Source organism: Podarcis erhardii, assembly GCF_964252035.2.
Source record: "Podarcis erhardii genome assembly, chromosome: 18".
In the NCBI taxonomy this organism is placed as follows: Eukaryota; Metazoa; Chordata; class Lepidosauria; order Squamata; family Lacertidae; genus Podarcis; species Podarcis erhardii.
Window position 1 is genome coordinate 5880974 of NC_138516.1, and position 15514 is coordinate 5896487.

Sequence of the window (15514 nt, forward strand, 5' to 3'; positions counted from 1 at the left end):
TAATCAGGATGCTAGGCTAGGGAGTCTTTCGGCCTGATAACCCTGCAAAGCAAACCTTATGCTTTGGAGAAGGCCGGATTCAGACCCACCTTCCATCTGGTGGTAAGGGAAGGTCTTTGCGAAACCATTTCATTTCCCGGGAATGAGCTGTGGGATGTAATCAATTGGAGCAGTCAAATACAACATTCCTTGTTTCCCTAGAGTGGGCACAAGCAGCGGCGTAGGGTGGGTTGTCAGCACCCGGGGCAAGTAATTTGCGCCCCCTAACCCAGGGCAAGGCAAGTAATTTGCACCCCCTAACCTGGGGCAAGGCAAGTAATTTGCGCCCCTAACCCCTAATCTGCCGCCGCTGCCAGCTTCTTCTTGCTGCTGCCTGGGCTGGTCGGGTGTGGTTCTCTCCCGCGCTCAGCGCTGCGCTGGGCGGCCGCTGCACTGTCCCTCCCCCAGATAGTCCCCCCCTCCTTTGCTCTCTCTCCGCTCCGCACCGCAACGCACGCCTGGCACCCTTCCCCTCCACAGTGGGCGGCGACCCGGCAGCTCGGATCGGATTCGGACAGCCAGCACTGCAGTGAGAGAGAGTGAGTGAGCCAGGTAGGGGCAGAGAGCTGCGAGTGCGAGCGCCCCCCCCAATGTTGCGCCCGGTGTGGCTGGCCCCCCCCTGCACCCCCACGCTACGCCACTGGGCACAAGCAGGGGATGGTACTCCAGTCAGTATAGCTTCCTGTTCTGCTGGTCTGGAGCATCCCAGGCTGACTCCATAAAAGAACCAAGTCACGCAGCCATTTCTTCTCTTGATGTTGTTCTCTTAATGTATTTTGCTGTCTGCTGGCTCTCAGCCAGCAGCACATGAGCTAAATCCCCATAAAGGATGAACTCACTCTGTGTTCTGTAGCTACAAGCTAAAGCCTGCCTTTCAGGGATCAAACTGAACTGAATGTGAGTAAACTTCTTGTTACTTTTATGGAAAGACTCTTGTGCCTTTATTCTTTTAAGAGAGATAAAAGGGGACACCAGGAATAATCCTTCTGGGCAAGCCAGATTGGATTACAGTGGTACCTCGGGTTAAGTACTTAATTCATTCCGGAAGTCCGTACTTAACCTGAAACTGTTCTTAACCTGAAGCACCACTTTAGCTAATGGGGCCTCCTGCTGCTGCTGCACGATTTCTGCTCTCATCCTGAAGCAAAGTTCTTAACCTGAAGCACTATTTCTGGGTTAGCGGAGTCTGTAACCTGAAGCATATGTAACCCGAGGTACCACTGTACTTAACTAAAGAGATTCAAAACTGAGGAGAATCTGCTCTGCTGCATGACTCGCTAACGCGAGTGAAGGAAGGACGATACTTAATCAATATATCCTCTCCTACTATCCTTAACATTCCCACATGAAGTGGTGGAGGAGGACAGACCATTTGAACCAGGAAGAACACCCTCCCCGCAAGCCCCTAAGCATTACCAAGCCGAGCCCCAAAAGACCACAAGTTGCTTCGTGCCATACAGTCCAAGTGGAGGCCACCAAAATCAACAACCATCTCCTGATGTTCCCTTGCCAACACAGAAAGCTTTTGGAAAGTTGGTGGGCTGGGCTCTCAGATGTTCCCTTCATCAAGCATTTGGTTGAGCCCTTCACAGATCCTCTGCAGGTGTGTGCGGTAAGGCTCAGAAGACCCGTAGAGGGCCGAGAGGAACTCATAGTCCGCAAAGTGGTTGAAGACATGGTTGATGCGTGAGTGGGACTTGGCTGTCAGATGGGTGTTGACCGCCTGGTGGAGCAGCTCGGAGCACTCCTTGAGCATGTTGGATAGGACCCGCCGGTCGAAGGTGAAGTCTATCTGGTAGAAGCTGACGGCGGTCATGGCCAAAGCATGCAACTTCTTCCGGAAGCGATCCATGAGGGCCAGCTCCTCCGCGTTGAACTGTCCGTTGCGGTAGAGGACACCAAGCTTCATGACCACCTTGATCAGGTTCTTGATGATCTTCTGCGCCTCCTTGCGGTTCCTTGTGTACTCCTTGGTGACCCGGTACAGTTCGTCCAGGATGTCGCTACTGGTGTCGTCAATGAAGATGCTGGCCATGTTTTTGGACGCCATCTTGCTCAGAAGCTTCTTCTGAGCTTGCAGAGCCAGGTTCTTGGTGCTGAAAGTGTCCATCTTTTCTGGAAAAGGCGAGAGCACACAGACATAATAGTAATAATAATATTATTATAATAATAATAAAATAATAATAGTAATTTATTATTTAAAGGGACGCGGGTGGCGCTGTGGGTTAAACCACAGAGCCTAGGACTTGCTGATCAGAAGGTCGGCGGTTCGACTCCCCGCAATGACGGGGTGAGCTCCCGTTGCTTGGTCCCTGCTCCTGCCAACCTAGCAGTTCAAAAGCACGTCAAAATGCAAGTAGATAAATAGGTACCACTCTGGCAGGAAGGTAAACAGCGTTTCTGTGCGCTGCTCTGGTTTGCCAGAAGCAGCTTAGTCATGCTGGCCACATGACCCGGAAGCTGTGCGCCGGCTCCCTCGGCCAATAAAGTGAGATGAGCGCCACAACCCCAGAGTCGCCCGCATCCCTCTCTTTCTGTACTCAGCCAACTAATACGTTGAAATAGCAACAACTACAACTTGCAGGGGGCTGGAGAAGACGACTCTCAGGGCGCCTTCCAACTTGACAATTCTATGATTCTAGCTTCCTTTTGGAAGCGTCACTCGGCCAACATGTCTGTTTGGGGCTCAATTACCGGAACGATGGCTGGCTGCTGTTGCTTGCAACCAGAGACCCTGCTCTACATAGCCATCTCTCTTGCCAAGGGGATAAATCTTTCATACAGCTGTACAAAGAGGACCTGAATAATTTACGGAGCAGCTTGTGGAAGAGAGATGCCAGGAAGGAGGGACAGGAGCAGGCCAGAAAGATAAAAAAAGGAGGCCTCAATTGTTTTCTGCGGTGACCACCTCCATCCATACTCTTGCCAAACCCAGATATGTGTGGTTTGTCCCGAGGAACGGGGGCTGGCTCAGCTTTGAATGAACGAGTTTGCTGAATTCGTTCAAAGATCTCCGGACCAACCCTTGAAAGCAGCCCCAGCGAAACTGAACATGAATTGAGTTCATTTTGGGAGTAGGACTACAGCTCTGTATGCATAATAATAATAATAATAATAATAATAATAATTTATTTATACCCTGCCCATCTGGCTGGGCTTCTCCAGCCACCTTGGGCGGCTTCCAATCAAATATTAAAATACAGTAATATATCAAACATTAAAAGCTTCCCTAAATAGGGCTGCCTTCAGATGTCTTCTTAAAGTTTGGTAGTTGTTGTTCTCTTTGACATCTGGTGGGAGGGTGTTCCACAGGGTGGGCGCCACCACCAATAAGGCCCTCTCCGTGGTTTCCTGTAACTTGGCCTCCCGCAGGGAGGGAACCGCCAGAAGGCCCTCGGCGCTGGACCTCAGTGTCTGGGCAGAACGATGGGGACAGAGATACTCCTTCAGGTATACTGGGCCAAGGCTGTTTAGGGCTTTCAAGGTCAGCACCAACACTTTGAATTGTGCTCGGAAACATACTGGGAGCCAGTGTAGGTCTTTCAAGACTGGCGTCATGTGGTCTCGGCGGCTGCTCCCAGTCCCCAGTCTTCTGGATTAGTTTCCGGGTCACCTTCAAAGGTAGCCCCACGTAGAGCACTGTATCCAGTACAGTGGACGCTCGGGTTGCGACTGTGATCCGTGCGGGGGGCAGGTTCGCAACCTGCAGCGCCGTGATTTAGTGTTTCTGTGCATGCACAAAACCCGGAAGTAACCCGTTCCGGTATTTCCGGGTTCGGCGCAGTGCGCAACCCGAAATCGCACGAACTGAAGCGTCTGTAACCCAAGGTATGACTGTATTGAAGATCCAATTTGATGGGTCACCTTTTCAGTTGAGGTGAGTCTGCTCTACAGATTGTGTTGCAAAGGAACAGCTGGAAGTTGCCGCCAGTCAGCTAATCAGCGCCGACTTCAAACTCTGCTCTCTGCAGGGATCAGCTGTGCTACGGAATCTTGTGATGCAGCTGATCCCAGTAGGCTTGAAGTCAGAGATGATCCCTGATGGGCGGGCGGAAGAAGAAGAAGAGTTTGGATTTGATGTCCCGCCTTTCACTCCCTTTAAGGAGTCTGAAAGCAGCTAACATTCTCCTTTCCCTTCCTTCCCCACAACAAAGCGGCTAACATTCTCCTTTCCCTTCCTTCCCCACAACAAAGCGGCTAACATTCTCCTTTCCCTTCCTCCCCCACAACAAACACTCTGTGAGGTGAGTGGGGCTGAGAGACTTCAGAGAAGTGTGACTGGTCCAAGGTCACCCAGCAGCTGCGTGTGGAGGAGCGGGGAAGCGAACCCGGTTCACCAGATTACGAGTCCACCGCTCTTAACCACTACACCACACTGCCTTCAGATTCTGCTTTGGCTACTGGGATCGGATGTGCTGTGGTGCTCCCTCTAGAAATTCTACATGACAGCCGAGGGCTTTGAGTCAGCACCAATCAGCTGATAGTCACTGAATTTGATTGTGTTGTTTGCTTATAGAATTCCCCATGGAGAACTCTGTAGCACTCAGCAGATTTTGGCTGAACATTAGGAAATGCTCTTCCAATGACAAGAGCAGTTGGCTCCTCACCTCTCTCGCCCTGACCTAGCCACTGTGATCCACGCCACGGTCACCTCCAGACTGGATTATTGTGGGGCTGCCCTTGAGACTGACCCAGAAACTCCAGCGGGTGCAGAATGCCGCAGCGAGACTCCTTACAGGGTCCTCACAACGGGATCACATTCACCCAGTGCTATACCAGCTGCACTGGCTCCCGGTGGAGTATAGGATCAGGTTTAAGGTGCTGGTTTTAACCTTCAAAGCCCTATACGGCCTAGGACTCTCAGACCTACGGGACTGCTCCTCCTGGCATGTCCCATGGAGGACCTTACGGTCTTCAAATAAAAACATCGTGGAGTTCCCAGGCCACAGGGAGCTTAGGCTGGCCTCAACCAGAGCCAGGACTTTTTCGGCTGTGGTCCTGCTGTGGTGGAACGCTCTGTCACAAGAGACCAGGGCCCTGCGGGACTTGACACCTTTCCGCAGGGCCTGCAAGATGGAGCTGTTCCGCCAGGCCTTTGGCCAAGGCAGTCTGACCCCCTCCTTCTGTAATCTTCACAGAACTCTAATCCGATGGTTGCCGTTAATTTGATTCTGAATTGATTCTGGAACGTATTTTAATTAACTGCGTGGTTTTATGTACACTGTGCTGTTTTTACCTGTTGTTAGCCGCTCTGAGCCTGGCTTTGGCCGGGGAGGGTGGGATACAAATAAAAAATTATTATTATTATTATTATTATTATTATTATTATTATTATTATTATTATCTGTTCAACAATGGCACAGGCTTCCTTGGGAGGTGATTGGCCTTCTGGGTTGCACTGTTGTGGTTGCACTGGAAGCCCTGCAGCCAGCAGGGGGCTGGACTAGCGAATCTCTCAAGCACCATACACCTCTATGATTGAAATGGGAACAAGCCCTTCTGTGACTGCGCTGCTGGCAAAGTTGAGCTTTCTGGATAACCCGGCTAAGATTGCAAGTGCAGGCTGACAATTGAAGGAGGAAGCCGTTCCATGGAAGGCCAGCTTGCTGTGCTCTGGAGCTGCATAAATATTCCCGCTAACGAGCCAATTAGTTACACCAAGCGAGGGAAATATTAGGCGCCATAACAGATTGGGCCATAAATCACGTCGGCAAAGCAGAGCCCCGTGGCAGCTTTCCTGAGCCCTGACGTTTGTTTTCCAATCTGGTTTGGCGATCTGAGTTGGGATTTGACCTTCGAATCCTCACCCTGAGTACCCTTCTGCTCCCAAACCTGAGTGATATGGCAGTTAATAAATTAAACACACACTTTCTTGCACCCGGGAGCCACGATTTGGAAGGTCTCTTTGCAACGGGAGGGCCAGGAAGGCGAGTCAAAGGTGAACGCCTCACAGGTTTGTATGACCGTTCGCTGAAGCTTAACCCCTGAACCTCTTTTCCTGCGCAGCGAGAAAACAGGTGACGCAATTAAAGGGGGATTTCTTCTGATAACAGGATATATCGGCAGGAAGCTGCAGGATATGTGCTGACTGGAATTGAAGCAGCACGACTGCTCCAAATCTCTTGCAGGAGCAAGCAGCGCTGAAATTGGGAACATGGCTGGCTGCTCCCAAAGCACAAAACCATCACGGATTTGCAATAAAACAGACCTCTAGAGTAGGGTTACCAGACCTGTTTCCCGGGGACAGTCCCCAGATTTGCGAATACAGTGGTGCCCCGCAAGACGAAATTAATCCGTTCCGCGAGTCTCTTCGTCTTGCGGTTTTTTCGTCTTGCGAAGCACGGCTATTAGCGGCTTAGCGGCTATTAGCGGCTTAGCGGCTTAGCAGCTATTAACGGCTTAGCGGCTTAGCGGCTTTAAGAAAAAGGAAACAAACTCGCAAGAACTCGCAAGACGTTTCGTCTTGCGAAGCAAGCCCATAGGGAAAATCGTCTTGCGGAACGACTCAAAAAACGGAAAACTCTTTCGTCTTGCACGTTTTTCGTGTTGCGAGGTATTCATCTTGCGAGGTACCACTGTAAGTCCCCGGACAAATTCCATCCCCGGAATGTCCCCGGATTTCATCTAATGTCCCCGGGAAACGCAGCAGCGGCAGTCTCAGCAGCCCGAAGCAATTGGCTCTGTCTGGCTTCAGGAGCTGCTCCGAAGTCCCCATATGATGGTGGTGTAGGGGCTCAAAGATGCAGCTTCCGGGCTGCCTCCACCTTCCCTGACCCCAGAAACTAAGCTGTGAAGGGAGGCTTCACGCTGCCTATCAGAGCTTGTGTGCAAGCAAGAGGGGGCAGGGATCTCTCAGTTAGGCAATGGGAAACCTCTATTCCCAGCTGATGGAACCCCGCCCTCTCCTGCTTGCACGCAAGTAGGAATGGGATTGGGGCTGCTCCGATGGGAAGGGAGGCATCGCACTGCCTGAGCCTCGCCACCTCCACTGCTCTCGGCCCTCCTTCTCCGCCTTCCATGCCTGACCCATCGCACACCGCTTCCCCACCACCACCAAAGAACCAACAATTCAGGGGCTGCCCAGGCTCATGGAGAAAGGAGATAGAAGCCTCGGAGGAAGGGGAAACATAGTGGTTGAGGTCAAGGTGGCAGCCGCCCTCTGCCACTGCCATTGCTGCAGCATCAAAGTCCTGAACGTATAAAGGACCCCTGACCATTAGGTCCAGTTGTGGCTGACTCTGGGGTTGCGGCGCTCATCTCACTTTATTGGCCGAGGGAGCCGGCGTCCAGCTTCCGGGTATGTGGCCAGCATGACTAAGCCGCTTCTGGTGAACCAGAGCAGCGCATGGAAACGGCGTCTACCTTCCCGCCAGAGTGGTACCTATTTATCTACTTGCACTTTGACGTGCTATTGAACTGCTAGGTTGGCAGGAGCAGGGACCGAGCAACGGGAGCTCACCCAATCGCGGGGATTCGAACTGCCGACCTTCTGATCGGCAAGTCCTAGGCTCTGTGGTTTGACCCACAGTGCCACCCACGTCCCTATCCCGAAGGTGTAGTATTTATTTATTTAATAGTTAAAGTGTCCCTGGATTCATTGAAAAAATCTGGTAACCTTACATATGGACGCTGAACCTGAAGCACCGAAACTGTGAAGCTTCTTGCAACTGGGCGCTGCACATTGTTTAAGTAGAATCCTAGAATCACAGAACTGTAGAGTTGGAAGGGACTTCAAAGAGTCATCTAGTCGAGCACCCTTGGAAGGCAGGAATCACAACTGAATCATCCATGACAGGTGGCCATCCAACCTCTGCTTGGAAACCTCCAACGGATGAGAGTCCCCCATCTCTCCTCTGTTGAACTGCTCTTACTGTCAGAAAGTTCTTCCTGATGTTGAGTCGGAATCTCCTTTCTTGTAACTAGAAGCCATGGAATCATAGAATCATAGAGTTGGAAGAGACCACCAGGGCCATCGAGTCCAACCCCCTGCCAAGCAGGAAACACCATCAGAGCACTCCTGACATATGGTTGTCAAGCCTCTGCTTAAAGACCTCCAAAGAAGGAGACTCCACCACACTCCTGGGCAGCCAATTCCACTGTCAAACAGCTCTTACTGTCAGGAAGTTCTTCCTAATGTTTAGGTGGAATCTTCTTTCTTGTAGTTTGGAGCCATTGCTCCGTGTCCGCTTCTCTGGAGCAGCAGAAAACAACCTTTCTCCCTCCTCTATGTGACATCCTTTTATATATTTGAACATGGCTATCATATCACCCCTTAACCTCCTCTTCTCCAGGCTAAACATGCCCAGCTCCCTTAGCCGTTCCTCATAACGCATCGTTTCCAGGCCTTTGACCATTTTGGTTGCCCTCCTCTGGACACCTTCCAGTTTGTCCGTGTCCTTCTTGAACTGTGGTGCCCAGAACTGGACACAGTACTCCAGGTGAGGTCTGACCAGAGCAGAATACAGTGGCACTATTACTTCCCTTGATCTAGATGCTATACTCCTATTGATGCAGCCCAGAATTGCATTGGCTTTTTTAGCTGCCGCGTCACACTGTTGGCTCATGTCAAGTTTGTGGCCAACCAAGACTCCTAGATCCTTTTCACATGTACTGCTCTCAAGCCAGGTGTCACCCATCTTGTATTTGTGCCTCTCGTGGGTTCGAGTCCTGCCCTCCAGAGCAGGAGGGCAAGTAATCTTGCTATATTTATAGTATCGAAATGTGGCTTTTTGTATGTTATTTTTTCTGCTTTGCTGTTTATTTATTTATTTATTTTTAAATAATATTTATTCAAAGTTTCAAAAATACATAAATACAATAAAAAAACAGGAAAAATCACAACAGAAAAAAGAAGAGAAAAGGCTAAAAAACAAAAAACAAAAAACAAGAAGTATATAAAATAGAAAAAAGAAGAATATACATCCTATATTACATCTTTTCATTTGCTTGTTTCTTAGACCTCCTCACACCTCCCTTTTTGTATTCTGACTTAATTCATTGTTTCAGCAAATTCTTCCCATATTTCTCAATTTTTATTTAAATAATTTGTCTTAGCAATCTATCTTATTAATTAATTCAACATATCCTTTCCACCTTTTACCAAATTCTGAAATTCAGTTTACCTTCATTTGCTGTTTAAAGACAAGGCAAATCTTCAAAAATGTAGCATAAACACCCACAACTGGGAAACACTGGCCTGCGAGTGCTCCAGTCGGAGAACAGCCTTGACCAAAGGTGTCATGGGTTTTGAAGATGCTTGAACTCGGGACGCAAGGGAGAAACGTGCTAAGAGGAAGGCACGCTTGGCAAACCATAACTGTGATCAACTCCCGCCCGGAAACCTCTGTCCCCACTGTGGAAGGACGTGTGGATCCAGAATTGGCCTCCACAGGCCAATTACAGACTCATTGTTAAAACTGTGTTTATGGTAAGGTTACCAGACGTCCCCGTTTCCCGGGGATAGTCCCTAGATTTACAAATCAGTCTCCATACAAAATCCATTGAAGCTGAAAAGTGTCCCCGGATTCATTGAAAAAAACCTGGTAACTCAGCTACGAGGGATCGCCAGTGAAGAAGAAGATTGACAAGTGGCCTTTTGTATGTTATTCTTTCTGTTTTGCTGTTATCAGAGCTATTTTTCTAGAAAAAGAGGTGCCAGAACTCACTGTGAATGCCTCTCTCTTTCTCAGAACGGCGCCCACCTGAGAGGGTCCAGAACTGAGTTCCGGTGAGATCTGGCTGGGGAAAAAGAAAAGCCCAGGCTGTTATTGTGAAATGTTTACTTTGCTATTGTTCTGCTACGTATTATGACATATTTTGGGGGTAGCGTTTGATGGAAGTGCATCTCTGTCCCTTTGTTGTAAGCCGCTCTGAGCATGGTTTTGTGTGTCAAAAGGCTGCATACAGATACCAAAAGATGCACCAGACCAAAAGACGCACCTAGTTTTTGGAGGAGGAAAACAAGAAAAAAAAAAATTCTGAATCTCAGAAGCCAGAACAGCAAGAGGGATCGCTGTGCAGTGAAAGCAGCAATCCCTCTTGCTGTTCTGGCTTCTGGGATAGCGGCACAGCCTGCATTCGCTCCATAAGACGCACACACACATTTCCCCTTACTTTTTAGGAGGGAAAAAGTGAGTCTTATAGAGCAAAAAATACGGTAAAATGAATGAATGAATGGAACTGGGACTTGATTCAGAGCAAACACACCTTAGTGTTGTGTTGTGTGGCTGCAGCCAGCCTTTCTCCTGAGTAAGCCATGCATAGGCTTGAGCCAACTGAAGCCTCTCCACCCAACGGAATTTAGGGACAAGCTTCAGGAAAGGACAACCTGAGGCGATTATTTGCTCAGAAGAGGAATCGGCACTTGGTTGCTAAACAGCGAGTCATCCTTTTGGGTTACCTTAACTTGAGGCTATCTTAAGGAAATCAGCCCTGAGTGCTCACTGGAAGGACAGATCCTGAAGCTGAGGCTCCAAGACTTTGGCCACCTCAGGAGAAGAGAAGACTCCCTGGAAAAGACCCTGATGTTGGGAAAGATGGAGGGCACAAGGAGAAGGGGACGACAGAGGATGAGTTTGACCAAACTGCGGGAGGCCGTGGAAGACAGGAGTGCCTGGAGTGCTCTGGTCCAGGGGGTCATGAAGAGTCGGACATGACTAAGCAACAACAGCAACAACAAACTTGCTGCTGGGAGGATTAAAACGCCGAACGAATATCCAGATGCAAAACGGTGTTTACTTTTGATTTTGGCGATTAGGATCGTAATTATGATCTCAGCCCTGGGCGCTACTTTGCGGGTGAAAACAAGCTGGCGAAAGCAGAACCTACAAAATCCTTAGCAACCGCCATTAAACTCAGGGCCGTAACAGCGTGCCGAGTTTTAAATTGTGTGATTTTCTAAATTCTAACCGAGGAGGGTAATTCTGTCTGCTCCACGCTGTTCTCAACGTTTAAATTTTGTGTACAAATTGCAGTAGCTGGTGTTTCAATCAGGTCTGACGATTTTTACGCACTCAGTTGCGTTTATTTACATGTTTGTATTCTGCACTCAAATTACAAGCGGCCACGTGACCCCATCCAAATCTGTGAGATCTTAATATTTTTTTTAAAAAAACACAGGTGTTTGTGTATTTTGAATGTTCTTCTCCTTTTCTGCCTCCTACATGCATCCTTCCTGTGCTTTCTATTGTTTGCAGCAAATACATAACTCTGGAGCAGAAAACTCATGTTCAGAGTCACTGTCCTTGCATTGTTTCTTATTTGACCCCCCCCAACCAGGGAGTAAAAACACTTTGTACGTGCTCAGAGGTGCTCCCATTTGCTCCCGGCCAGCTCGATGGAAACCTGCCTGTCTACTTCAAGCGCCAGAATCCGACCCGAATGATCTTATTCTTCCTTCCCAGCCCCAGCAGAACCACTAAAGTGTTTCTGGGGATAGCAGCTAAGTCGGGAGAGCAGGTAACTCCTAATTTCAAGGGTCGTGGGTTCGAGCCCTGCGTTGGGCAAAGCAGATTCCTGGGTTGGGCTAGATGACCCGTGGGGTCCCTTCCAACTCTAAAATTTGATGATTCTTTGAAATGCCAAGTTATTGTTCGCATTATGCCTGGAGACAGCGGGGTAAGACCTCGTAGCCATAGCAGAGGTCAGATGGCTGTCTGTCATGGATGCTTTAGTGGAGATTTTAGTGGCGCTGTGGGTTAAACCACAGAGCCTAGGACTTGCCATTCAGAAGGTCAGCGGTTCGAATCCCCGCGACGTGGTGAGCTCCCATTGCTCGGTCCCTGCTCCTGCCAACCTAGCAGTTTGAAAGCACGTCAAAGCGCAAGTAGATAAATAGGTGCCGCTCCGGCGGGAGGGTAAACGGTGTTTCCGTGTGCTGCTCTGGTTCGCCAAAAGCGGCTTAGTCATGCTGCCCACATGACCTGGAAAAACTGTCTGCGGACAAACACCGGCTCCCTCGACCAGTAAAGTGAGATGAGCGCCACAACCCCAGAGTCGGTCATGACTGGACCTAATGGACAGGGGTCCCTTTACCTTTACCTTACCTGGATTACAGCGGGGTTGGGCTGGATGACCCTCGGGGTCCCTTTTAGCTCTACAATTCTATTATCTTTTCTACTCTTTCCCTTTTGTTCTTCTCTTTCTTTCCCCCCTTCCTTCTCTCTTTCGTCTCCCTCCCTCCTTCCTTTCTTCTTTCCTCCTTCTCCCTCCTTCCCTTCCAAAATAAACTATCTTACAGAAAGCAAAGCCATGACCATCAGCAAACCACCCAAAAACCACAGCACAGCCACATTTTCCCCTGCTCACAGCCTCCCCGTCTTGGCATTTAGACAAGAAGGAAGTGCGCCTTAGCCCAGCCACTCCAAGTCTGTCCAGTCGCCAGCCCTTCGGGTTTCGTGGGAACCCGGCTGCCCCGGGGCAGTGGCGTAGCGTGGGGGGTGCAGGGGGGCCCGGCCGCACCGGGCGCAAGATCTGGGGGTTAGGGTTAGGGGGCGCAAATCCACGGGTTAGAGGGCGCAAATCCATGGGTTAGGGGGCGCAAATTACTTGCCTTGCCCCGGGTGCTGACAACCCACGCTACGCCACTGCCCCGGGGCAAGCGCGCGCGCGCTCTCCTGCTGCCTCTTACCTGGTCTGATCCTTCCACATGAGCCGCAGACCCCCTCCGGGTCTTCTCCTCCAAACGGGTCCCCCTAAGCAAGACCCTCCTCTGCAAATCCGCCTCTTCTTAACCTCAAAGATCCGCTTGAGGAAAAGGCGGATTCTTTGGGGTTTGTTTGTTTGTTGAAAAAAAAAGGATGTTGCAGATATCCTTAATTGAAAGACAATGTCTCAACTTGGCCAAGGCTAGCCGCGATCTCTCTCTCTCTCTCTCTCCGCATCCGGAGTCCAAGGTTGAAACTCGATGCTTTTTGCAACACAGAGGCAAGTTTCAAATTCAAAGAGGGCTGGAGGTGGCGAGGGGGGGGGGTGCGAGGAGGGGGGGGGGAGGGTGACAGGCCAGACAGCCAACCAACCATTGCGCAGGGCTACCTACGAAGCAGCCAATGCGGAAGCCAGGAGAAATAGGAGGGCGCAAAGTAGAGGGATGGGGGCGAGGGAGGAAAAAGGGGGGCGAGGAAAGCGCATTCCTTGATCAGCCCCTGCGCAGCCTTTGAGAAGCGGGAGGGATGTGGGTCTAAGTAAGGAGACTCGCCCCCCCCCCCCCCAGTCTCAAAACACACAAGGCACAATGCCAGAAGTCCTTCTTGAGCTACCTGGGGCGGGTAGTGGGGTGCGCGCACCCTTCATTTCCATTCCTCTTCCCCACACTTTCTCTGGGTGCAAAACTGGCTCGCAGAACGCAGCGTGGGAGGTGAACACTCCAGGTTCTGCAGAGGGATCCCAGGACATGTCCGCTTGCCATATGTCCTCTTTTCCCAGGACATGTCCTCTTTCTCATGAGTCTCCAGAGCGATCCATACTTAAAAGTTGTTGTTGTTTAGTCGCATCGCTGTCAACTTTCCCCTTTTCTTGCGAGGAATCCTATTCGAAATAAGGGATTTTCCCTTTAAAAAAGGGAAACGTTCACAGCTATGTTTAGTTGTGTCCACCTCTTCGTGACCCCCTGGACCAGAGCACGCCAGGCACTCCTGTCTTCCACTGCCTCCCCCAGTTTGGTCAAACTCATGCTGGCAGCTTCGAGAACACTGTCCCACCATCTCGTCCTCTGTCGTCCCCTTCTCCTTGTGCCCTCCATCTTTCCCAGCATCAGGGTCTTTTCCAGGGAGTCTTCTCTTCTCATGAGGTGGCCAAAGTCTGGGAGCCTCAGCTTCAGGATCTGTCCTTCCAGTGAGCACTCAGGGCTGATTTCCTTCAGAATGGAGAGGTTGGATCTTCTTGCAGTCCATGGGACTCTCAAGAGTCTCCTCCAGCACCAGAATTCAAAAACATCCATTCTTTGGCGATCAGCCTTCTTGATGGTCCAGCTCTCACTTCCATACATCACTACTGGGAAAACCATAGCTTTAACTATACGGACCTTTGTTGGCAAGGTGATGTCTCTACTTTTTAAGATGCTGTCTAGGTTAAAAGTAGATGATGGCAAATGCATCCTCTTTTTATTTATTTATTTATTTATTTATTACTCTTCACAATACAGTGGTACCTCAGGTTAAGTACTTAATTCGTTCCGGAGGTCCGTACTTAACCTGAAACTGTTCTTAACCTGAAGCACCACTTTAGCTAATGGGGCCTCCCGCTGCCACTGTGCCGCCAGAGCATGATTTCTGTTCTTAACCTGAAGCACTATTTCTGGGTTAGCAGAGTCTGTAACCTGAAGCGTATGTAACCTGAAGCATATGTAACCCAAGGTACCACTGTATTGGAAATCCTAGCTGGGACTTTTTGGGGCTTTCCCAGAAGGGTCTGTGTGGCTGCATGTTCTTGACAAAATTGTCATACGTTTGTGGGGGCTTTCTTCTGCTCTCTCTCTCTCTCTCTCTCTTTTTTAAAAAATCAGTTTTAGGTCGGGAGAACTGCAACTGTCAAAGGGCACCGCAACACATCGGCCGCCACAACCTCCTCCAAGAATAAAAGCTTCATTTGAATGATTGAATTGCATTATAAATTGGTGTTGTTATAATGAGGCTATTAGGTAAAGGTAAAGGGAGCCCTGACCATTAGGTCCAGTCGTGGCCGACTCTGGGGTTGCGGCGCTCATCTCGCTTTATTGGCCGAGGGAGCCGGCGTACAGCTTCCGGGTCATGTGGCCAGCAGGACTAAGCCGCTTCTGGCAAACCAGAGCAGCGCACGGAAACGCCGTTTCCCTTTCTGCTGGAGCGGTACCTATTTATCTACTAGCACCGGTGCGCTTTTGAACTGCTAGGTTGGCAGGAGCAGGGACCAAGCAACGGGAGCTCACCCGGTTGCGGGGATTCGAACCACCGACCTTCTGATCGGCAAGCCCTAGGCTCTGTGGTTTAACCCACAGCACCACTCGCGTCCATGAGGCTATTACTGGATTATAATTGAAAACTGATAAAAATTATTATCACGAGAAGAAAAGCTGCGAATGTCCCAATTGTCTACCTGGCTCACTCTCTCTCTCACAGTGCTGGCTGTGCCAATCCGATCCGAGCTGCCGGGTCGCCGCCCACTGTGCAGAGCGGAGAGAGAGCGAGGGAGGGACTATCTGGGGGAGGGACAGTGCAGCGGCCGCCCAGCGCAGCGCTGAGCGCGGGAGAGAACCACACCCGACCAGCCCAGGCAGCAGCAAGAAGAAGCTGGCAGCGGCGGCAGGTTAGGGGTTAGGGGCGCAAATGACTTGCCTTGCCCCGGGTGCTGACAACCCACGCTACGCCGCTGGTTGCTCAATGCTTCCTCCAAGCTACTATATTCTTCTCTGGGAGTGTTTCATTCTTCCAGTTCTATGAGGGTTCTAGCTCCTGTTATACCACGTGTTGTTATACCACGTATGTCCACATGTTCTTTTTTT

General features: G+C 50.2%; 1 protein-coding gene across 1 annotated transcript; it reads right to left on the bottom strand.

The window, feature by feature from the left end:
* Positions 1-722: 722 nt before the first annotated feature.
* Positions 723-12884, bottom strand: TNFAIP8L1 (TNF alpha induced protein 8 like 1). Its single transcript, XM_081846482.1, has 2 exons — positions 12668-12884; positions 723-2154 (listed from the first exon to the last, which is right to left on the bottom strand). The coding sequence occupies exon 2, from the start codon at positions 2147-2149 to the stop codon at positions 1589-1591; it is 561 nt and encodes a 186-aa protein (XP_081702608.1). The 5' UTR covers positions 2150-2154; positions 12668-12884; the 3' UTR covers positions 723-1588.
* Between the last annotated feature and the right edge of the window lie 2630 nt (positions 12885-15514).